The following is a 23,288-nucleotide window of genomic DNA, read 5'->3' as shown; positions in this document are numbered from 1 at the left end:
GCCAGTTACAAGATTTTTTATAAAAGAAATCTGTATATGACAGACCCAAAAGAACTGAATGGGAAGAATCGGATTCATGTATTCGACGCCAAAAATCTGGGATAAAGGCTTTGTTGTTGTACAACTGTATTTGCCAAGTTGGTGGTGACCCATGAAGCAGTCTACAGCTTTTGTTAAAAACAAAAGGAAAATAGAAAGGTTATTCATCTAGAATATCTAGATATCCATGAGTTTGTACAAAGCTTTCTTGAGATAGGTAATGTGGTATTTTTTGCTGATAATAATTATTCCTGGGCAGTTGAGAAACTATCTTGAAGGTTGACAAGTGAATTATCTGCCACATATCGAGGTAAAAAAATCATGTTGTCTGAGTTTCTGAGTTCACCAATTCAAATCCAGAAGCTAGAAACTACGAGGGAGAATTCTTGCTAGTTCATTGAACTTGGTGAAATCTAAATGACCGACGGAATGTAAGTATTGCGAGGAATTCAAAGGGTACTGTATTTAATACCATCAATACGTTTTTGACTATGGCTCGTCTAAGTATTTTTAAATGGAAATCCATGAGAAATTTGGTCTTACCATTGATGAATTTTGTACACCATATGCACCTCTACCTACTGCACTCACTGCCATCTTCAAATTTTGAACTTTTATTTTCTAGTGTTGCATTAATCTTATAGGTGTAAAGTGCTCACTGATGATATTATTTATGTCGAGAGACATGACATTACTGGAGTATTTATCAGGGCTATATCTATTGGTTTTTAATTTATCATTAATATCTCCTGTAATATTGGAGGCAAACTGCTTCCATGTACAATACTCACACCAACCCGATAAAATATTTAAATCAAGGTTATCTATCCTAAAATGAAAGTTTGTTACAACAATTATTTTAAGAAAGCATAAACAACCAAAATTAACAGGAAGATAACTTGTTTATATTTTGCTTTTCCCCCATGACAAGGAAATACAACTAGCTCAGCCTTATAATATTCCAGGACTAGGTTCTCATTTGCTTAAGGACATTGATCTTTCTCAGCTCAGAATTTGTTTCTTCCATGAGAAAGCCAAAGGGTTTTCTTTAGAGGTCTAGATGGTAATGGAATCTCCTTGTTCTTAAGTAAGCCTCCTGCTTACTCCAAACTCTATAGCATCCAATTTCATCAACACCTTCTCTTCTTCTCTACCTTACATCAAAGATGGGGAAAACGCACATCGAGATCTGCATAATTTCTGCCCATGGCCTTTGCCAGTCATCTGCTCTCTGGAGACCTCAATGGTATGCTGTTGGATGGATTGATCCTAACAACAAATACTGCACAAAGGTTGAAAGTTCGAAGAATCCGAATCCAACATGGAGAACCTATTTCTCAGTTGTTATCAATAACAGAAACCCAAACCTGCAAGAATTGTCACTAACCATAGAAGTCTACAGGAGTTCAATTTTCACAAGGGAAAAGCTTCAAGGAACGGCCATAATCATGCTCGAGGAGTTCTTAATGAAGTTTGGAAGATACGAGGCTTTATCAGGATCGGAGGCTGAGGAGACCATAAGTTTACCGTTGAGGAAGAAGAACTCTGCCAAACCTCAAGGGCATGTGGATGTCTCGATTCGTGTCTTTGAGGAGAAAGAGGGTGTTTATTCACATTCAGGTGCTTCTTTGTTTCCTTGCAAAGTAGAGGAAATTATATTCTTTTCTTGCTTCTATGATATATATTGGCAATTAAAATTGAATGTGTATATATCAGAAAACCCCTAGAAACTTTGGTAGATTTTGCACAAAACACCCCTGAACTTTATATTCATGGAAAACCCTTGTCTCACATTTGTACAATGACTGAGGATAGTTACTTTTAAGTTCATGACTTACGGCAGTCAATTTAAGTTGTCGCATGCTCTGCAGGTGACAACTTTTGGACAACTTTATCCCTATCTAGTAATTATAACTTAATATTACCCTTTTGGGTAAGAGTAGGAAAAGGTAAAAGGGGTACGACCTTGGCCCTTGTAATTGTGGGATCATATCTAAGATTCAGAGTTCGCCTGAATTTGGTGCCGCTCTCGGGGTGGGCATCAAAACAGCAATGTAGACTTCATACTCTACCCATTAGCTCATCTATGAGAATTTCCAATCATAGGAGGGGCTTAGTACAATGTGAAAGTTCAGGAGGGCTCTTTTCTATGATTTATAAAATTCAGAGGGTTTTATGCAAAACCCCCAAAGCTTTGAGGGGATTTGTGAAATTTACCCAAGCTGTAGCTTCCATAAACTATACTGCAAAAGTTTTCATGACCACATACATAGATGACAGAAAGAGGAAGAAGAAATATCTTTATAAGCATAATGTCAACACGATTATCTGTTATACTTTATTTTCTATTTTCAGATGCGGGTCTTGGTGAAGGCTTTCGCTATGCAGATTCCAACAGTAATAGTTTTTCAGATAGGCAAGTCACATCCTACCCAAATCAATCTCAAAGGCCACAACACAGCCCATTTGAGAATCAAACACACAACAGACCCCTCCATCCTTACAATCACTCAGCTCTCAACACAACCAACTATGAAGAACAGGAAGCGCATAATCGAGCTCGTACCCCTTCACCGCCGCCACCACCTTCAAACACTGGTTTCCTACCGACACTGTTTCCAGACACATGCATCAACATGCCCGGCTCTGGAGCTTTCGCTGCTGCTGCACTGATATTTGGTGATGATTTCTTATCAGGATCAAGTTTTCCTTCATCTGTATCAACTGATCCTTCGTTCTGATTATACCGAATTGTGGCATGAGAATGTTGCTATTCATAATAAATAAACATCAAATTTGAACTATCTTTTCTGTTCACTATACAACAGAAGATACTACTTTTCTCGATCTTCGGAAGTTTCTTGAAGAAATCTTTTGACGATGTTCAGGAAATCCTCTCCCCTTTCTTCATGAGGAATGTGGCCGCAGTTCTTGATTACTTCGAGTCTGGAGCTAGCGATGGCCTGAGAGAGGCGGCGCACATTCCATAAGGGTACTCGGTCAGTATTTCCAATAACAATAAGCTCTGCAAAAATAATAGGTTTGAAGAATTGTGGATGTGCTTATGAGAAGAAAGAACAAATGTGAAATGGAGTTGAAATGGATTGTGATACTTAAAACTGTAGAGAGTCTAAGCAGGGTGTGATTGCAGCCAAAATGCATTCTCACTGGGTATAACTTTGGGAAAACTACACAAAACTACGATGGCCTTTTTTTTCTTTTCTTTTCTTTTTCTTTTTTTTTTTGGGTGTGTTTTGTGTTTTGTTTTCTTTTGGGGGGAACTACGTGAAATTGAATGTTAGCATTCGTATCTTGGATAAAAAGTCTAAACTATGCTCATATCCATCAACCCATAGAATTCATAAGGATATAATAGGACATATAAAGTATATATATATGCTTCGCACATGAGTACTTATACAAATGTTTATGGAAGTATTGTGCAAAATAACCCAAAGTTCATGCTAGTTTTGTTAAATTTACCCCATTACCCCTTTGCAAAAAAACGTTAAAAATGAAAATAAAGGTTATGAAAAAAAATTAAAAAAATAATAATAAAATAAAATAAAAAAACAATCTTTGAAATTGCTCTTTGTCCCCCCAAATCTTCAATATGTTGATATTAGCCCCCCAAATCTTTGAAATTGATCTCAGGCCTCACAAATCCTATTAGTATGTTGAAATAATAAGCCCCCTCGTTAAAATCTAGTTGAAATGGGGGTATTTTCTGTTTACTTAAAACTTTTTTGATAATTGCTAGTTACACCCTTCTCACAAAAACCCAAACTCACTAACCACTTTAACTTATACTCATTAAGCCCCCCAAATTTGTTTAAAACCCTAAGCCAAATCTAATTTTCAGTTCATCGTCTCCAACATCTTCCCTAACGGCTCTCTTTAGCTCTAATCCCAAATTTGCATCGAATAGATTCTCGTTGGGGAAGACGTTAGAGAAGATGCTAGAGAAGATAAAGTGGAAAACGAGTTTGGGTTAGGGTTTTATTAAATAGATTTAGAGAGCTTAATGGGTTTAAGTTAAAATAGTTAATGGGTTTGGATTTGTATGAGGGGTATAACTGGCAAATCATCAGAAAAGTAAATTAAAGATTTAGGGGACTAATATCAAAATAACCCTATAAATAAATAAAGCGTACTACTTTCTGAAAAAGATTACCAGGACATTTAATGTCATCAAGCCTCGAGGCTAGGGAAACTGCAAATTCTGCTGCAGAATCAGTAAGGGGCTGTTTGGTTGTATGTTTTTACCATGTAAAAGGATGGAAAGTGTAAAAAAATGGGTCCCAATGTCAGCTTTCATCAGTTTCAATTATTTGTTTGTAGTTGTAAAAATAGTGTAAAGTGATTTCATATGCTGATGTGGCTTGTAAAGTGATTTCATAAAAAAAATGATATGATTTTAGGAGAAAGCTGACATTGAAGTCAAAAAAAATAATAATAAATAATTCTAACCAATATGATCATTTGAGTAGGGACCACTTTTTACACTTTCCAAACAAACAATTAAAGTTACATTTGCAAACCAAACAAACAATTTATGATTCCAATGGAATAAAAAACAAACAAAGAAAAGTATACAAGTGAAATTGATGAGGTGGACAACAACTTTTCAAGTTGTGTCATAAATACACAATTTTACCAACAACAACCAAACAGCCCCTAAGCAAAGCCGGTGTATACTCCAAGAGGGCCATTTCCCAACCTTTTGCTCCCAATGGCTGTATTAGCAATGAATAAAATGTTAGACCCTAAGACCGTTAGGAAAGAACCCTAGAGTGGGGGTTAATAGGGTTTATGCTAATCTAATCTGATTTTATGCCAATTTAAAACTTATTAACACATATGTTCTTGCAAGATGATATACAATTACTTATGAGCAAGAATATGCAATATGAACAAAGGTGATATATATGATATACAATTACTTATGAGCAAGAATATGCAATATGAACAAAGGTGATATATCCTAGCAATGAGATATACTATATACAAAGGTGATATATCCTAGCAATGAGATATACTATATGATGTATGCAAGGATATATAAACTATCACAAAAGTGAAACAAACAAGATGCAATAGGCTATAAGATGAACAGTTATAAGTGCGCTAATGCAAACCAAACACGTTATATGTTCACGAGGTTCGGACTTTCCGTCCTACGTCCCCGCTCCCCACTCTCGAGGAGAATCCACTACACAACGCGGTTTGGAAGCCGAAACTTCTCTACACACTCGGTTTTCTAGCTAACAAAAAACTCTACACACTCGGTTATCAAGTCAACCGACAACTCTCACAAATTCTCACAATGTACATACACAAGTTATAACCTCAAGTGTTGGTCCTCACGTATCGACTCCCTCAAGTGCTCGGAATTATCACCTCTCACTAGGCCACCGACGCCACTCCTCTCGGTATCGACTCCGTCCTCATCACACACTCCTCTCGGTGTACAAGTGTGTTACAAAGTGAACTTCACAAATTAAGCACAACAAATGATTGTTCTCTAAAAAGGTGAGAACTCAATTAGGCACAACTCAATGTTACTATCTCTCACAACCCCAAATATATTATGAATGCAAATACAATAAGCTCAAGTGGGTGTGTGTAACAATGAGATTAATCAAATCTAAACTCAATATAAAACTAGCTTTAATAAGATGATAATCAAACAAATAAATATAAAGCTAGAAAAGAGTTTAGAAAATTTCTCAATATATGACAAGAGATGGAGGGGGAATAGTTGATTGCTCAAACTCCAATAGATGATCTCCTCAAGCTCTTGTGGAATTGAATTCACAAACTCAAACTCAAATATGCTTAAAAGCTTTTAAACACACTTAAACAAAACTTAAACCCTTGTTAAACTTGATTAAAACATTTTCTTGGTTGTCATAAAAAATATCAAATAAATTCTAAAAATTATGAAACTTTGGGAAATGATTGTAGACATGATAATAAACATGCTACAAAAACTGGTTTTCAAAAAGGACCTCCCAAATACGAAATATCATTATTTTGCAAAATAGTCCAAAACATAAAAATGTGAATACATGAATTTTGACATTTTGGCTAAACCATGTTTTGAAACTTTACAAAATAATTTTGTGGACTTAATGAATGATTGTTAAGTCCATAAACCATGAAAATAATATTTTCACAAAAATACTTGTTTTGTAAACTTTCAAAACAATAAACATGATTTTATTGAACTAAATAAAATTGATATTGATGAAATCATATGTAAGCATATAAACATGAAACAAAAATGTATTTTCCAATTATAATCAATTGTTTCATATTTAAACTTGAAAAACCAAAAACAATAAATATGAAAGATGTAAATTCATATTTATATATACTTGGAAATCCATACCCATTTTTCTCATATATATATATATATATATATATATAAACAAAGCTTGTGTTGTATATATATATAACTATATATATATAATGAAACCAATGTAATGTGTGTGTATATATGATTGAGCTTAAAGTACCAACACACATAATGTAAACCTAAACTAATGTTACCCAAGCTTGATCTTGATCTTCAATAAGCTCTATCTTGGTACACTCGCGGATGAAGCTTGAACTTGAATTTTTAACTTGAATTGCAAGGCTTCAACCACTATTCCGCCAACCTCCATTGGATATGATCATGAATGCGCAATTCTATCCATCCTCCAACACGTTGTTTGTCTACAATAAATAGAAATACACAAACACTAGACAAACAACATTAGTGATAAATTGTTTGTTAAACATCATCAAAACAAAGAGGCCAACATAAAACATTACAGAAAATTAAATAGCACAACTCCACACAAGCAAAAAAGGAAAATATATATGGTTTTAGTATTTATAGATCATTACAATAACCTTGGTATAACCATTTATTATATCGTCACTGACTTGACGCAAATCGAATACCTGATTGACAGAGCTTATCTACCAGATTCCTCAGCTGTAAATCAATAAGAAAATTTATTACAAGGTTCAACTAAGACTACCAAATATACATGCTTTGTTCAGAACTTGGTTCTCTTATTATATGAATGAATTATGTCTGCGTAAATGTGTGAAATTTAAGATAGCTCATAGTTTAAGTTTGGATGTAGTTGGTATGAACTATAAAATTTCCCCCCTTTGTTTCTATCGACAATAACTGCGAGAAATTCCTGAATGTATGATTTTGGAAAATTGCAAATTTTGTATGTGTGGAAGTGGCTACTTAACTGTAAACGCAGGAAATCAGAAGATTTAATGAGGTAAAATAGGCAATAAAAATTTGAAGACATGTTCGAGTATGAGAAACATATATGTTGGAACTTGCTCATTTTCAGCAGTGGATGAAATACAATAGCTCCTTGCAATTGTTACAGATATATCTCCAACAGTTTACATGATTTTAAACAAAGTCATGCACAAAGTATTCATAGTCAAAACACAAGACAGGAAAAAACACACACGCAGACACACAAGATAGTAGCCAATAGTAACATGGTGGAATGTTCTATAGAGATTGTCTCATTGATAATGAACGTTAGATGTCGAAACCAAAACTTGAATTCCGCATCAAAAACTTATTAACTGAAGAGAAGAAAAATTCTGTACTAAGTATGATGAAGGTTAAATTGGAGAACTATGCTGAAGTACTAGCCAAATGAGCCTTGAATGCAGCTAGACAATGCATATATTCTTCTGATTAAAGTCCTTTGTAATGAGACGAGAACAGCAACTTCAGAAATGCTCAAAAAAGAGATTATTTTGATAGTATCTTCAAAAAGAACATACGAATATTAGTAAACCTCATTAAGCTTACCAATACTCGAGCCAGAGCTGATCTCAAGAACACACACAAAGCCTTGGTGTAAATGGAGAAGAGCAAGTCATTAATTCTCTTGAACATCTTCCATATAAACTTTCTTGTGACCTTGTATAGCTTGACAAAAACCTTCCAAATTCTAGCAAAAGATCCTTCTCGATATTTTGATTTCGAATTCCAGTCTTCTCCATTCCCCATCGCTGTCTCATTCTCTGTCTCTTTGGAAAACCATGGTGCAATCATTGCTGGTGCCGACAAAATCAGAGCAGAGACTTTCTCTGGAGCTTGAAAGTATGTGTTAATTGCTACAAGGCAACCAGCACAGTGTCTAACACAATTTAATTCAGTTAAAATTATTGGAGAAGAAACATATTTTTTTTGAAAAGTAAAAGAAAATTTGGTTTCCTTCATTTTATCAAGAAGCTTGAAAAAGACCTCATTTATGGGTTAAAAAAACAAAAAAAAATTCCAATCCCTTTGCCAGAAATTCAAAGAAAATGAAGAGATGAGCTCGAATTTGTACAAACACTTTTAACTTGTTCCAGTTTTGAGAATGTTTCATCCGTGTTTCTCGACTAGTTTGTAATTAAAGTTTGAACATGACCCCGTTGTTTCATTAAAATGAACTTAACAAAACATCCCAACAAACAACAAAACCATGCTGAAGCAAACCGAGAAAGGAAAGAATACAGAGATATAAATTATGCATAGTGAGAAATTATGCATCTTTCTCGGTATCTTGAGCAGAACAACTTAAGATATCATTTCTGATAAAAACCTCAAATTCCAATCTCTTTGCTGGGAATTCAAAAGAAAAAAAAACTGAGCATAAATTTGAGCAAACATTTGTAACTCATTCGAGGTCATTTATTATCCAAACTCAGAGAAGTTTAATTAAACTTCTCAAGCCTGAACATGCCATATAAAGTTTTAAAATAAGATTAAAGATGAATCAAAAACTCAAACAAAGAACCTTTTTCTTGCCCCACAAGAATAACTTTTTGAGCACCCAAAAATACTATGAAGGAAAGAGTAGCCAACACAGAGAACGACAAGAGTATGGATTCGACGGTGTAGATTCACCGCCGCCATAATCCGACGGTCCAAGATAACCGGTCCGCGAAGTCAATCCAAAGCCTGGTCGATCATAAGCAAGGACTTTAGACCCAACCAACTCACTGAGAGGCTTCATAACTTTATCCCAAGAGAAAATACTGGCCAAAAATCCATGCAACAATATCATAGCCTCATAGGCAATTTAACAGCATCATTTCCTTCATTTTCGTTTTGGCACTCACAAATCTTATGGTGGATTTTAACACCATTGAATTCAAAGAAGGAAGAGTTGTCATCTTTGAGATTTGTTGATTCATGAAGGTTATCGTGATTGACTCCTGCTACACTCACCTGTAGAAGAAGGAAGCTCATTGTTACTTGTGTGAGTGGGACCACGAGCCCACGAGAGCTGGGCAACGTTTCCGCATGATGAAGGCCCACCCGCTTCTCAAAGTCAGCAGACTATATATATCTATGCATTTATTTTAGGGTTTTTCGGTGCAAGATTGAGAGGGGGATTAGGCAGGTGGCTGGGTGCAAAGGGGCTGATTTGAGAGCAAGTGCAAACAGGAGAACGCAGAAGTAGGCTGTTCTTTGGCTTGTTTGGTGGCTGTTCTTGGGTGTTGACGACTGTATTTTGTGTGAGGCTTTTGAGAGAGATAATTGTGTGAGGGTTTAGATTGAGTGGTTGTAAACCCTAGTTGTATTATCTCCCTCTAATAGTAGATCTCCCCCTCCTTGCCCTATTGTGCACTAGAAACTCTGCCGAAATTTCCGCTGCGCACAACAAGTGGTATCAGAGCTCGGGCTACGCTTGGGCTATTTGGAGGAGTAGATCAATTTGGAGACTCATCTAGGGCTTCGTTTGGTGATAAAGGTGAGATCTTTTGGTAAATACTCTATCTTTCAGTTTTGGATCTATTCTTTGTTCGTTGGTGCGTAAGATGTCGGGGAAAGAAGGTGCTTCGAGTGTCGAGGGTGGTTCTTCTGGCGCGAAGACCATTCAGAGTTTGAATATCCACTCTATGAAGATAGATGTGGAGAAATTTAATGGCACAAACAACTTTGGATTATGGAGATGCGAGGTTTTGGATGCGCTGAACGCGCAGAATTTGGAGGATACCTTGGAGTTAGATGGCAAGCCAGATGATATTGAAGAGAAAGTTTGGAAGAAGATGAATCGAACGGCGTGTGGTGTGATTAGGTCTTGTTTGACTCAATATCTAAAATATGATGTGATGAATGAGACTGCTGCAAAGGAGATTTGGGAGATTCTCGAAAGCAAGTATTTGACCAAGAGTGTGGAAAATCGCTTGCATTTAAAGAGGAGGCTTTATCGTTTCCAATTGAAGAAGGGAACCTCCATTAGAGATCATATGAACCACTACACTAAGCTTCTTGCGGATTTGGCGAATGTGGATGTCGTGATTGAAGATGAGGACAATGTGTTGCTGTTGTTGAGTTCCTTACCCGACGAGGAATATGAGACATTCGTCCTTACTCTTATTAATGGGAAGGCATCCCTTTCGTATAGTGAGGTCACTGCTGCATTGGTGAATTATCAGCTTCGGAAGAAGGATAAAGAGAATTCGACTGAGTCTGTAGCAGAGGCGTTGGTCGTAAGAGGGAAGAATCCGAACCGGAAGAATTGAAAGTCACAGTAGGGCATCCTACAATTGAAAAAGATCAGTGTGCTTGATACAAGAAGACTGGTCATTGAAAGAAAGACTGCCCAAAGCTCGACGAATGGATGAAGAATAAGCAGAAGGGAAAAGGGAAGCAACCATCATCAGAAGCAAACATCGTATCGGATGGTAATAATTCTGACTCTTCTATTTATTCGCTTTCTATCAGTCCTACAGATAGCTATTCGGAGGAATCTGAATGGATATTGGATAGTGCTGCGACCTATCATATGTGCCCTAGAAGGGAATGGTTCTCTAGTTTTGAGAAGCTGGATAGTGGTGTAGTGCACATGGCTGATAACCGTGCATGCCAGGTCCTTGGGATAGGAAGAATTCGCATCAAAATGTTTGACGAGACTGTTAGAGAGTTAAATGATGTGAGATATGTTCCTTCTTTGAGGAAGAACTTGATCTCAATTGGAGCTTTGGTTGGAGAGGGTCTGAAGGTTTGTGTTGAGGACATGGTTCTCGAGATTGCGAGAGACTCTTGTATTTTGATGAAGGACGTCAGGAGGAATAACATGTATTACTTGACTGGAGGTTTAGTGGCAGGTCGAGAGCTGACGACTTCTGTTGATTCGACTAGACTGCGGTATTTGGGGCTTGGCCATTCTAGTATTGATTCCTCACATAGATTGAAAGAGGGTGTAAAGACCTGCAATTTAAAGTCCAGTGAACATGTTGATGTGAGCAAAAAGACCGAGGTGAAGTTTGGCACCTCTATTCACCGTGCTAAGGGTCGTTCTAGAGGAGTTCACGTGGATGTTTGGGGGCCTTCCAATAGGGCATCATTGGGAGGTAATAGGAGTTTGGTTTCATTTGTTGGTGACTGTTCTAGACGTGTTTGGGTTGCAACCAAATCCCCTTTGGAGAAAGTCCTAATAGTATCCAACAGATTGAAGAAGTGTGTGATAGATAGAAAGGTGAAGGTACTTCATTCTGATTTTGATGGGAGGTACAAGATGGACCTGTTTCTGTATTGGAGCCGAGCTCACGGCATTTCGAGACACTTCGTTGGAAAGGAAATCTTGGGACAACTTGATAGGGTGGCAAATTTGGAGAACCGTGCCTTGCTGAAGGAGGATCGGTATTTGTTGTCAAGCAATAGTCTGCAGAAGAGTTTCTGGACTGAGGCTTCGACATATTCGAGCCATCTTATTAAAGAGTTGTCAACTGCTGTGATTGGAGGTAAAACTCTATTAGAAGATAGGTCTGATTGTGTCACTTTGGTGGAGGCTTCGATGAGGAAGCCAATTGACTCTCAGCAGGTGGAGAGTTTTGGACAGACCTTAGAGGTATCGCAGTGGGTGAAGAACTGAAGATTGATGCTACTCCACATTGGGTGAGGATTTTCTCACATACTCCAGATCATTCTGCATTGGTTGGGATTCCAGCTGAGGTGACACAGCATGGAAGTCATTTGGATTCGGATGCAGATGATGAGTTGAGTTTTGATTCGAGTGCAGCTGATAGACATAGTTTGGATATGGCCATTGGTTCGCCTCAGGTGGAGGTGTTTGAGGCCATTGGAGGTGCTATCAGCCGCAGCGTTGATGATATTGGAGAAGGGTTGCGAACTCTTCTATTGGTTTGAGGTCGTTCGCGGCCATTTGGATGAACTACGGGCGGCTTGATTCCTTGGGCAAGAGGATACGTAGGCAGTCATGTCTGATGCAGCCGGTTTGGATTAGTTGATGAGGTGAGATTGTTTGGACTCTCGTTCGGGTTCTCGACTTGTTGTGGATTGAGTTCGTACTAGCCATAACAAGTGGGATATTTGGATGCTTTGGTGTCGGCTCAGTTTTGGGAAAACTTCATCGAGGTGGAGAATTGTGAGTGGGACCACGAGCCCACGAGAGCTGGGCAACGTTTCCGCATGATGAAGGCCCACCCGCTTCTCAAAGTCAGCAGACTATATATATCCATGCATTTATTTTAGGGTTTTCGGTGCAAGATTGAGAGGGGGATTAGGCAGGTGGTTGGGTGCAAAGGGGCTGATTTGAGAGCAAGTGCAAACAGGAGAACGCAGAAGTAGGCTGTTCTTTGGCTTGTTTGGTGGCTGTTCTTGGGTGTTGACGGCTGTATTTTGTGTGAGGCTTTTGAGAGAGATAATTGTGTGAGGGTTTAGATTGAGTGGTTGTAAACCCTAGTTGTATTATCTCCCTCTAATAGTAGATCTCCCCCTCCTTGCCCCGTGGACGTAGGCAGTTTGCCGAACCACGTAAAATTGGTTTGTTTGAGTTTGTGGTCATTGTAATAGTTTTTAGGATCTCTCGACGCGCAGTCCTAGAGCTGACGAGAGGAAGAGCTAATATCCCACTTTGATGGGATATTAGGCTTCAGATTCTTGTTCCCTTTGAGAAACAAAAATTCTTATCGATCTTTCTCTCTTATTGTGCACCAGAAACTCTGCCGAAATTTCCGCTGCGCACAACAACTTGAACCCTACTTTCTCTTTATTCGGTGGCCGACTTGTATTCTTCCACTTGAAAAATCTATATTATCTGGCTTGGAAGACCTAAAAGTTATCATGTACGTCTGGATTCCTAAATGCTAATATGTGATGCTTGCTTAGTATACATGATATTAATTATACCTTGTATCTCTTGAGATTAGATGCATGTGCTCTAAATTGGACCCTGGTAATTGTTGGGTAAGAAGCGAAGACAAACTAGGCTAATCTATTTGGATCCAAATTGACTCGCAAGAAATGATACCTAATTGAGTCTTGAGTCCAATTTCAACCCTATATCCATCCAACTGTCATTCTAAGGTGAGACTAAACCCCATTTCATGTCTTTGTCAGACCAAACTCACACATTGAATTGAATGAATGTGAGACAATTCTCAAGGAAATTGATGGAAAAGCTTCAATTCATAGGGTAGAATCATAGATGTCGAGAACGTGGGACACTGTAGCAAACCACAACCCAGGTTCAATCGTTCCAGAATGCAGTACACTAGCAAATTGGTTCATGTATCCGGTGACCCAATTTAGAATTCAATTTCAGCACAAATAAACAACAAAAAGTTTACACTAATTGCAACTTGGAATTTCTTTTACCATTACCAATCATTGAATTTGACTCTTGCAGAAAATTTTACATTAAGACAATTGGATTCTTATATTTAAAAACAGAACCTAAAGCGTTTCACGTCCCCTAGCATACCATATAAACCTACCTTTCATACGTGATTCCAAGTAAGTGCCATACCGCACTACCGTTCCCGTTCCGTGAACCTCAGGAAACAGGATTCCATGCAACTACGGGTAGAATCGTCACAAAGATTCCATGCAGTGGCATTATGTCGTGGATAATTGTAGTAGTTGAAAAGAACTTGCAGTAATCCTAAGGATACTGTTGAAGAACCTGGCAACATTTTGCTGTATTGTGCTGCTCAGGTCTAGACTAACTACAGTAATAAGGAACTCCGTCGAAGAAATCTATCCCTATAGTTGAATATGCCATGGTGAAATTTGTGGACTAAATTTTGACTTCATCAATAACATTCCCCTGCTTTTATTTACTGAATGAGCAATTTATGTATACAACCAATAGAAACCTCCACAAACCTCAGATAAATCAAGAAAGTAGGAAATAATGAAAGGCAAAGTTGCTTGACTCCTGCGTCACCTGAAGCGTTGAGGCAGAAAGAAGACCTTTTGATGTTTCCAGTTATGGTGCTGATGCTGAAAATTGCCTCGCTTGTGGGCCAAAAACATTTTGGAGGAATCTCTCAACGACCATTAGAAACTCTTCGACCTTCTCTTCATGAGGGAGGTGCCCACAATTCTTGATCAGTTCGAATGTGGAGTTAGGTATGGCCTTTGACAGACGCTCAGCATTCCATGAGGGCACTAGGCGGTCAGTGTCTCCAGTCACTATCAGCACTGCATCAGAAATAGAAAAAGAATTAGACTAAAGGAGAAAATGAATTCTACAATTTCCAGCAATAGCTTAAGATAAATTGAAGAAGAAGAAGATATAGCAAACAGTTTGCTTGTATGCCTTATGCTTTAAAGTTCACACATTTCCTTATAGCTTCATATCATCCGTTCCCTTCTTATAGACTTTTTGTTCTCTAAACTAAATGCTATACTTTGGTTGCATGACCTTAAAAATGCACGAGGAGTCATGCGACTAAAGGGTGGCATTTGAAAGTAGTGAAGATACAGTACGAAATTCTACACTTGGCACTGTGAAGTACACTGTGATGCAGGACAATGGTGGACCGACCATCTAATGTAAATAGGATTTATTAGGATTTTTTGGAAGGACTTTTAAGATTTTATCTTGATCTTAGGAGTTTGCCGTAAAATTTATTTTGCTTTTTATTAGAAGATTGCCATTGTAAAGGATTAACGATCGATTCAATAGCAGGTTGAGGTCTCAAACTCTAATTAAAAAGAGACAATAAATAAGCATTGTTCACTTATTACCTTTGGACTTTCCTAAGGGGGGAAACATATCATCATTGTGTGAAGCGTGGGGCCACACCCACGTGAATTGAGCAGCAGGTACGCGCTCACGTGGGGGAAGCATGCGGCAAGTGTGAACGCGCAAGCGGAACGTGGTTTTTTTTTCTTTGTGATGGCCCACCCGAATTTCATCTGTATAAATTCCAACGCGTTTTCTTTTCTTAGGTTTTGGTGCAAGCAGTGCGGGTGAAAGAAAAACTACGGCGAAAGAAAATAGAGAGCTGGTGTTTTGAGAAGGAGTTTGAGCAACCCCTTTTAGGGTTTTGAGTATCCTTTTGAGAGAGAGATTGTGAGGGTTTTATTTGTGAGATCTTGTGTGTGTGTAAGCCCTATTTATATTCTCTCTAATAGTAGATCCCCCTTCCTTGCCCCGTGGACGTAGGCAATTTGCCGAACCACATAAAATTGGTTGTCTCGCTATTTGTGTGATTTGTAATAGCTTTTAGGTTCCCTCGACAGGTCAGTCCTAGAACTGATGAGAGGAAGAGCTGATATCTCACTTGGTTGGTATATTTTGCTTAAGGTTCTTGTTTTCTTGGTGAAACAGGATTTCCTATTACAACCTGACTCTCTTGTTGTGCTGCAGAAGTGCTGTCGAAATTTTCGTTGCACGCAACAAGTGGTATCAGAACCCAGGTTTCAGATCTAGGATTTTTGAGTTTGGTGGAGAAAGATTCTTGTGTGAAACTTGGTTCTTGGAGTTCTAGGCTTCGATGGAGATAGCATTAGGAGTTGCCGTTGGAGATTTTACTTTACTCGTGTGGATAGGAGATCTATTTAGAATCCGATTTAGGGTTCAGTTGGGTGGTTCCTAATTTCTATCAAATTTATTCTTTCTCTACAATTTGGAGTTAGTTTGTAATGAGAGAAGAAGGTAAAAACAGCAAGTCGATGGCGAGTACAATACAAGTTGGTTTTCAGAACACTAAGATTAGTGTGGTGAAGTATGACGACAAAATCAACTTTGGTTTGTGGATGAGCGACGTACAGGATGCGCTCAATGCTCAGAATTTGGAAGAGACCATCATGATCCATGAGAGGCCACTTAAATATGATGAGGCGATATGGGAGAAGATGAATAGGAACGCGTGTGGGGTGATCAGGTCCTGTTTGGAACAGGAACTGAAATATGATATGATTGGGGTGACGTCTGCAATGAAGATGTGAAAAATTCTCAATAACAAGTATCTCACAAAGAGTGTTGAGAACATGTTGCACTTGCTGCGAAGACTCTTTAGATTTCAGATGTCTAGAGGCAGCTCACTAGCGGGATATGAACAACTATACTAAGTTGTTGTCGGACTTGACAAATGTTGATGAGAAGATTTCGGATGAGTACAATGCTATTATCTTATTGAGCTTCTTACCGGATGAGGAGTATGACACATTTGTTCTCACTTTGTTGAATAAGAGATCTTCTATCAGCTATAGTGAAGTAACTAACGCTTTGACGAACTACGATTTGAGGAGGAAGGACAAAGATACTTTCCGCGCTAGTACTTCAGAAGAGGCCTTATCGACGAGAGGTAGAAGCCCATATCCGAAAGGTGGTAATAGAGGAAGGTCAAAGTCTAGAGGTCATTACCAGTTAGCAAAGAACCAATGTGCATTCTGTAAGGAGCAGGGACATTGGAAGAGAGACTGCCCGAAGCTCAAGGAGAATGAGAATAGCAAGAAAAAGGGCCCGAAGACCAATGAGGTGAACGTTGCGAAAGGCGATGATTCTGATGATTCGACCTTTTCTTTATTGATTACTCCGGAGGTGAACCACTTGGATGTATCAGATTGAAAGCTTGATTCTGGTGCTACCTATCATGTGACCCCTAGGCGAGATTGGTTTGCATCTTTTGAGAAGCTCGATGGGAGAGTTGTAATCATGGGAAATGATCAATCCTGTGGTATTTGTGGGATAAGTACCGTGCAGATTAGGATGCACAATGGAGTAGTCCATGAATTGAAGGAGGTGAGATTAGTTCCTCAGCTAAAGAAGAATCTTATCTCAGTTGAAGCTTTAGAGGCAAAGGGATTCAATGTGACATTTAAAGACGCTGTAGCAAATGTTACTAAGGGATCCTTGATGGTGATGAAAGGAGTACGCAGTCAGAACTTATACTATCTAAAGGGAAGCACCGAGATTAGCCAGGTTGCTTCGGCTATTTCAGAGGCGGACATGAGCAGGCTTTGGCATTATAGGTTGGGACACACAGGAGAGAAGTCACTGCAAACTTTGTGCAAACATGGGCTATTGAAGAAAGCCAAGAATGGTAAAGTGAAATTTTATGAGCACTGTGTTCTTGGCAAGAAGACGAAGGTGAAGTTCGAAACTATCATTCATCAGACGAGGGGCATCCTGGACTACGTGCACACAGACGTTTGGGGTCTCACCAAGACTGCATCACTTGGTAGTCGATATTGGTTCGTCACGTTCGTTGATGACTATTCTAGGCGATGTTGGGTGTATACCATGACAAAGAAGAGTGAAGTCCTAGATATATTCGTGGAGTAGAAGAAGAGATTGGAACTGCAGACTGGGAGAAAGATCAAGACGTTGCGATCCGATAACGGTGGTGAATATACTTCAGACCCCTTTCTGCAGCTATGTCGAGACGAGGGCATAGAGAGGCACTTCACGGTTAGTCATACACCGCAGCAAAATAGGGTGACAGAGAGGTTGAATCGATCTTTACTGGAGAAGATCCGATGCTTATTGTCGCAAAGTGATTTGGAGAAAATCTTTTGGGCTGAGACATTTACATATGCGAGCCACCTCATTAATAGGTTGCTTTCATCTGCGATTGAGGGGAAGACCCCTATGAAGATGTGGTCGGGAGAGCCAGCACGAGATTATGACCAGCTCAAGGTATTCGGGTGCCCTGTATTTTATCATGTGAGAACTGATAAGTTGGAACATCGAGCTAGGAATGCCATATTTATAGGATTCAAGCGTGGTGTCAAGGGATACAAGCTTTGGGATCTAATTGATAAGAAGATTGTGCTGAGTAGGGACGTCACGTTTGATGAGCCTTCTATCTTGAAGCTTTCAGCTCTCATCAGGTGGAGAGCGACCCGACGGAGGAGATATCACAGGTGGTGGAGATCGATGCAGCTCCACATTATCCAGATGGTACAGTATCCATTAGAGTGCCGACTGAGGTGACGCCAGGCGAGCACGACGATGACACGAGGGATACGAGTACCGATGTGCAGGATCAGGGACCGACGGCTCAGGTTCAGGATTCAATTGCTGTTCGGAGACAGAGGAGAAACATACAGATGCCAGCACGATATGCCAACACAGTTGCGTATGCACTTCCGGTGGAGAGGATCGATGAGTTGGTGCCTACTACATTCAGAGAGGCCGAGCAGAGTTCAGAGGCTAATTCGTGACAGGTGGCTATGCAGGAGGAGATGGAATCTCTTCATAAGAACGATACATGGGAGCTTGTTGAGCTTCCAAATGGACGGAAGGCAATTGGTTGCAGGTGGGTATACACGAAGGAGGGCATTGAGGGCACTCCATTGAGGTTCAAAGCTAGGTTGGTTGCAAAGGGCTATGCACAGAAGGAATGTATTGACTATAATAAGGTTTTTTCTCCGGTGGTGAAGCATTCTTCGATTCGGATTTTGCTAGCTTTGGTGACACAGTATGATTTGGAGTTAGATCAGTTGGATGTGAAGACGATATTTCTTCATGGTGATCTTGATGAAGAAATATATATGACTCAACCATTGGGATTCCGAGCTGCAGGGAAAGATAAGTAGGTTTGCAGGTTGAAAAAATCGCTATACGGTTTGAAGCAGTCTCCTCGACAGTGGTATAGATGATTTAATGGTTTTATGATTGGTCATTCGTACACTCGGAGCCAGTTTGATCCTTACGTATATTTTCGCAAGTTAAAAGGAGGTGCGTATATCTATTTGTTACTTTATGTCGATGATATGTTGGTTGCCTCTATTTTCAGGTCGGTTATAAATGAGTTAAAAGTTCAGCTTTCAAATGAGTTTGAGATAAAGGACTTAGGCTAGGCGAAGCGCATGCTAGGGATGGAGATCGGCGGAGACAAGAAGAAGGGCAGAATTTGTTTGACACAGGTGGCTTATTTGAAGAAGGTTCTACAGCGATTCCATATTAGCATGGATACGAAGCCAGTTGGTGTACCTTTGGGAGCCCATTTGAAGCTTTCAGCTGATCTTTCACCGAAGATAATTGAAGATCGAGAGTTGATGTCGAAGACTCCATATGCGAGCGCGGTTGGGAGCATGATGTATGTGATGGTATGTACGAGATCGGATTTGTCACAGGCGGTGAGCATGGTTTCAAGATACATGCACGATTCAGGAGTGGGTCATTGGGACGCCGTGAGATGGATTTTGAGGTACATTCGAGGTACGCTCAATATTGGTTTGGTTTATGAGAGGGACACTACAGGTGGGCAGTTATGCATTGGTTATGTTGATTCGGATTATGCCGGGGATTTGGATAAGCGCCGGTCTATGACAGGGTATGTGTTTACTTTGACCCGTGTGTCGGTATGTTGGAGATGCACCTTACAGTCGACAGTAGCTTTGTTTACGATGGAGGCAGAGTATATAGCAGTTACGAAGGTTGCGAAGGAGGCTATTTGGCTTCGAGGACTTTTGGAGGAACTTGGTATATCGCTGAGGTCCGTCACTATTTATTGTGATAGCATGAGTGCTATCTATTTGGCGAAGAATCATGTTTTTCATGCGCGGACGAAGCACATTGACGTTCGTTATCACTTTGTTCGCGATGTTCTTAAAGATGGCGATGTGGAGATTGTGAAGGTCAACACGAAGGATAATCCGGCGGATATGCTCACTAAGATGGTTCCGAGCAACAAGTTTGATCATTGTCGAAACTTATTGCACATTCGTGATTATTGAAACCGTTGGCGACCATTTTGGTGAACTACGTTCGACTTGATTCCTTGGGCAAGAGGATACGTAGACAGTCTTTATAATGCAGCCGGTTTTGGATTAGTTGATTTTGATGGGGTTGAGATTATTTGAGCTCTCATTCGGGTTCTCGACTTGTTGTGGATTGAGTCCGTTATCGTGAATTGTTTCACGACGTACTAGACACAACAAGTGGGACATTTGGATGCATTTGGTGTCGGCTTAGTTTTGAGAAAACTTCACCGAGGTGGAGAATTGTGAAGCGTAGGGCCACACCCACCTGAATTGAGCAACAGGTACGCGCTCACGTGGGGGAAGCATGCGGCAAGTGTGAACGCGCAAGCGGAACACATTTTTTTTTCTTTGTGATGGCCCACCCGAATTTCATCTGTATAAATTCCAACGCGTTTTCTTTTCTTAGGTTTTGGTGCAAGCAGTGCGGGTGAAAGAAAAACTACGGCGAAAGAAAACAGAGAGCCGGTGTTTTGAGAAGGAGTTTGAGCAGCCCCTTTTAGGGTTTTGAGTATCCTTTTGAGAGAGAGATTGTGAGGGTTTTAGTTGTGAGATCTTGTGTGTGTGTAAACCCTATTTATATTCTCTCTAATAGTAGATCTCCCCCCTTCCTTGCCCCGTGGACGTAGGCAATTTGCCGAACCACGTAAAATTGGTTGTCTCGCTATTTATGTGATTTGTAATAGCTTTTAGGTTCCCTCGACAGGTCAGTCCTAGAACTGATGAGTGGAAGAGCTGATATCTCACTTGGTTGAGATATTTTGCTTAAGGTTTTTGTTTCCTTGGTGAAACATGATTTCCTATTACGACCTAACTCTCTTGTTGTGCTGCCGAAGTGCTGCCGAAGTGCTGCCGAAATTTCCGCTGCGTGCAACACATTGGAGACTATTTTGTGTTTTTCCCCCAATAAATCTATACATTCACTTTTATAAATCGCTTTACTAAAAGAAAAACAAGATGAGTCTATGGTAAAGAAACTTGTAAGGAACTAGATCTTAAGAAGAGAACCAAAAGGAGGTGCCTAATGAGCAAAATCTATTTCTTTAAAAAGAAAGGAAGGCACACCAAAAAAAAACCCTCATTGATCGAACCTGGGCACTTAATATCAGCGAGCCTTTTGGCCAATGGTGTCATGGATTTTGAAGCAGAATCTGTAATCATGGCTACTGTGTACTCTAGAAGGGCTTTATCCCAACCTCTAGCTCTCAATGGCTGCAGAATTACAAGTTAAGAATAACATTCTATATTATGAAGTAGACAGCTAATTACAAATTAGAGTAAAAATGACCTTTGTGTAACCTTGCAGAACATGGTCAGTGACCTGACTTGCATCATACCATGCATTTCGAATAGCCAGTATTCCAAACTTATCCATGATCATCCTAACCTGTAATAAGCATTAATACCCGATCACTCCTAAAAAAATTATAAAAAAAATAGAATAGCGTTCATGATAGAGGAATTATTTCCAGCATATAAGATCAGTGCAAGAATAAAAAGTGACCCACAAAAAAAAGAAATAAAAAAGGGGGAAAAAAAAGAGAAAAGGATTCAATTTGTAACGTTAACCCCTGAAAGGCAACAATAAAAACTAACAAAAAGGAAAAGAATTAGTTTCCTTCTCGTATCTTTACACTGCTAATATACAACAAATTCTAAAACGCAAAACAACGACACCGAAAGAAGTTTTGCTTCCAATATGATGTCCAACACATGGGTCAACATAGTAGTACTGAAGATTTTGCATTACAGGGTATGTTTCTGTCAATGTTGTTATTTATAAAGAAATGACAAATTGAAGATTTCATACTTTTTTGCAGTAACGATTTACTTCCATGGATTAAGCATTCATATGCTGATACGGTGGGTCAATATTCACAAGGTTACAAAATTTCTGCGTTCAAGATATTCATTGTGAAGCTTTATTGAATAACAGACATGGTTATACCCCACCTTTGAAGCACAAAACATAATAGTTCTTCTAAATTAATGCCAAACTTTAAGGAGGGGGGGACTATGTATGATTTCATCTATATAAAAGGCAATGTTCTCAATCTTACCAGCATCAAAGCAAGACCTGATCTTAACACCACGGCCAAAACTTTCGTATATATCGAGCCAACCATATCTCTCATCCCTTTCAGAATTCGAAACACAAATCCTGCAATAAATTTATACAACTTACTTATAGCCTCCAAAATCCTAATAAAAGGGTTCTCTTGGGATCCAATATTTGCATCCCCATCTTCCATTTGTTTCTCTTCCCCAACCCCATTCCTTTTCTCCCCTTTCTTCATAATAAATGGTGCAACAATCGCCGGAGCAACCAAGATCAATGCTGCAACCTTCTCTGGAGCTTCAAAGTAGGTATTAACTGCTACAAGGCAACCAGCCGAGTGCCTGAAACCCAATTCTCAACTCAATTCTTGTTTGAGTGAATTAAAAAAAAAAAGCAAATTTGCAGATAACCCCCCTCAGTGACAATACTTCTAGTAGTACTCACCAACCAAAGTATTTACTAGCACCTAGCACCCCTCGATTCCCATTTTGACAAGAAAAACTGCTCTACGAATTAACTTCACTACGCCATAATTCGTATAAACCTGTATATGATTGTTACATTGAATTTTTTTTTGTTTATATCGAAAAACAGGATAATTGTTTTGAGTTTAAGCATATTTTCCCGTCATTCCTACAAACCATAAGGGAACTTTTTCTACTCCGCATTGAAAAATAAAAATAAAATAAAATTACCCCATTAAAACGGCCTTTCCAGCCCCCAGCATTTCGATAAAAGAAATCGTAGCCATCACTGAAAACGCCATCGAATAAGGATTCAAACCCGTCTCCTCCTTCCTCTCAACCTCCCTCGAAGTCAAACCAAACGCGGGCCGATCAAACGCGAGAACCTTCGACCCAGCAACTCGAGCAAGGCCCTTCATCACCCGATCCCACGAGAACACCGAGGCCCCAAACCCATGCAACAAAACAATAGGAACCCCGATCTTCGCGGCTCCGTCGCTCCGAGCTTCTTCGGTTCCTTGATGGTGACTGATCTTGTGGTGAATCTTAACCCCGTTGAGATTAAAGAAGACGCTGTCGGAGAACACCGAGGCCCCAAACCCATGCAACAAAACAATAGGAACCCCGATCTTCGCGGCTCCGTCGCTCCGAGCTTCTTCGGTTCCTTGATGGTGACTGATCTTGTGGTGAATCTTAACCCCGTTGAGATTAAAGAAGACGCTGTCGG

General features: G+C 39.5%; 3 protein-coding genes across 3 annotated transcripts in view; 1 reads left to right on the top strand and 2 right to left on the bottom strand.

The window, feature by feature from the left end:
• On the top strand, positions 1,179 to 3,257 carry LOC109819905. Its single transcript, XM_020385875.1, has 2 exons — positions 1,179 to 1,659; positions 2,395 to 3,257. The coding sequence occupies exons 1-2, from the start codon at positions 1,206 to 1,208 to the stop codon at positions 2,778 to 2,780; spliced, it is 840 nt and encodes a 279-aa protein (XP_020241464.1). The 5' UTR covers positions 1,179 to 1,205; the 3' UTR covers positions 2,781 to 3,257.
• On the bottom strand, positions 6,788 to 9,655 carry LOC109820327. Its single transcript, XM_020386456.1, has 2 exons — positions 7,886 to 9,655; positions 6,788 to 7,027 (listed from the first exon to the last, which is right to left on the bottom strand). Exons 1-2 carry the CDS (start codon positions 8,297 to 8,299, stop codon positions 6,968 to 6,970), a joined length of 474 nt encoding a protein of 157 aa, XP_020242045.1. The 5' UTR covers positions 8,300 to 9,655; the 3' UTR covers positions 6,788 to 6,967.
• LOC109821871 overlaps positions 14,116 to 23,288 on the bottom strand; it is a 33,220-nt gene continuing 24,047 nt past the window's right edge. The window contains exons 3-7 of the mRNA XM_020388026.1: positions 22,793 to 23,281; positions 22,099 to 22,438; positions 21,327 to 21,425; positions 21,130 to 21,250; positions 14,116 to 14,521 (exon numbers count right to left, since the gene is read on the bottom strand). Coding sequence (XP_020243615.1) covers positions 14,307 to 14,521; positions 21,130 to 21,250; positions 21,327 to 21,425; positions 22,099 to 22,438; positions 22,793 to 23,281 — 1,264 coding nt within the window. The 3' untranslated portion in view covers positions 14,116 to 14,306. The remainder of the gene's footprint in view (positions 14,522 to 21,129; positions 21,251 to 21,326; positions 21,426 to 22,098; positions 22,439 to 22,792; positions 23,282 to 23,288) is intronic.

Source organism: Asparagus officinalis, chromosome 8, assembly GCF_001876935.1.
Source record: "Asparagus officinalis chromosome 8, Aspof.V1, whole genome shotgun sequence".
Classification (NCBI taxonomy): domain Eukaryota; kingdom Viridiplantae; phylum Streptophyta; class Magnoliopsida; order Asparagales; family Asparagaceae; genus Asparagus; species Asparagus officinalis.
Note: the sequence above shows the minus strand (reverse complement) of the source record. Positions and strands in the feature narration are given on the sequence as shown.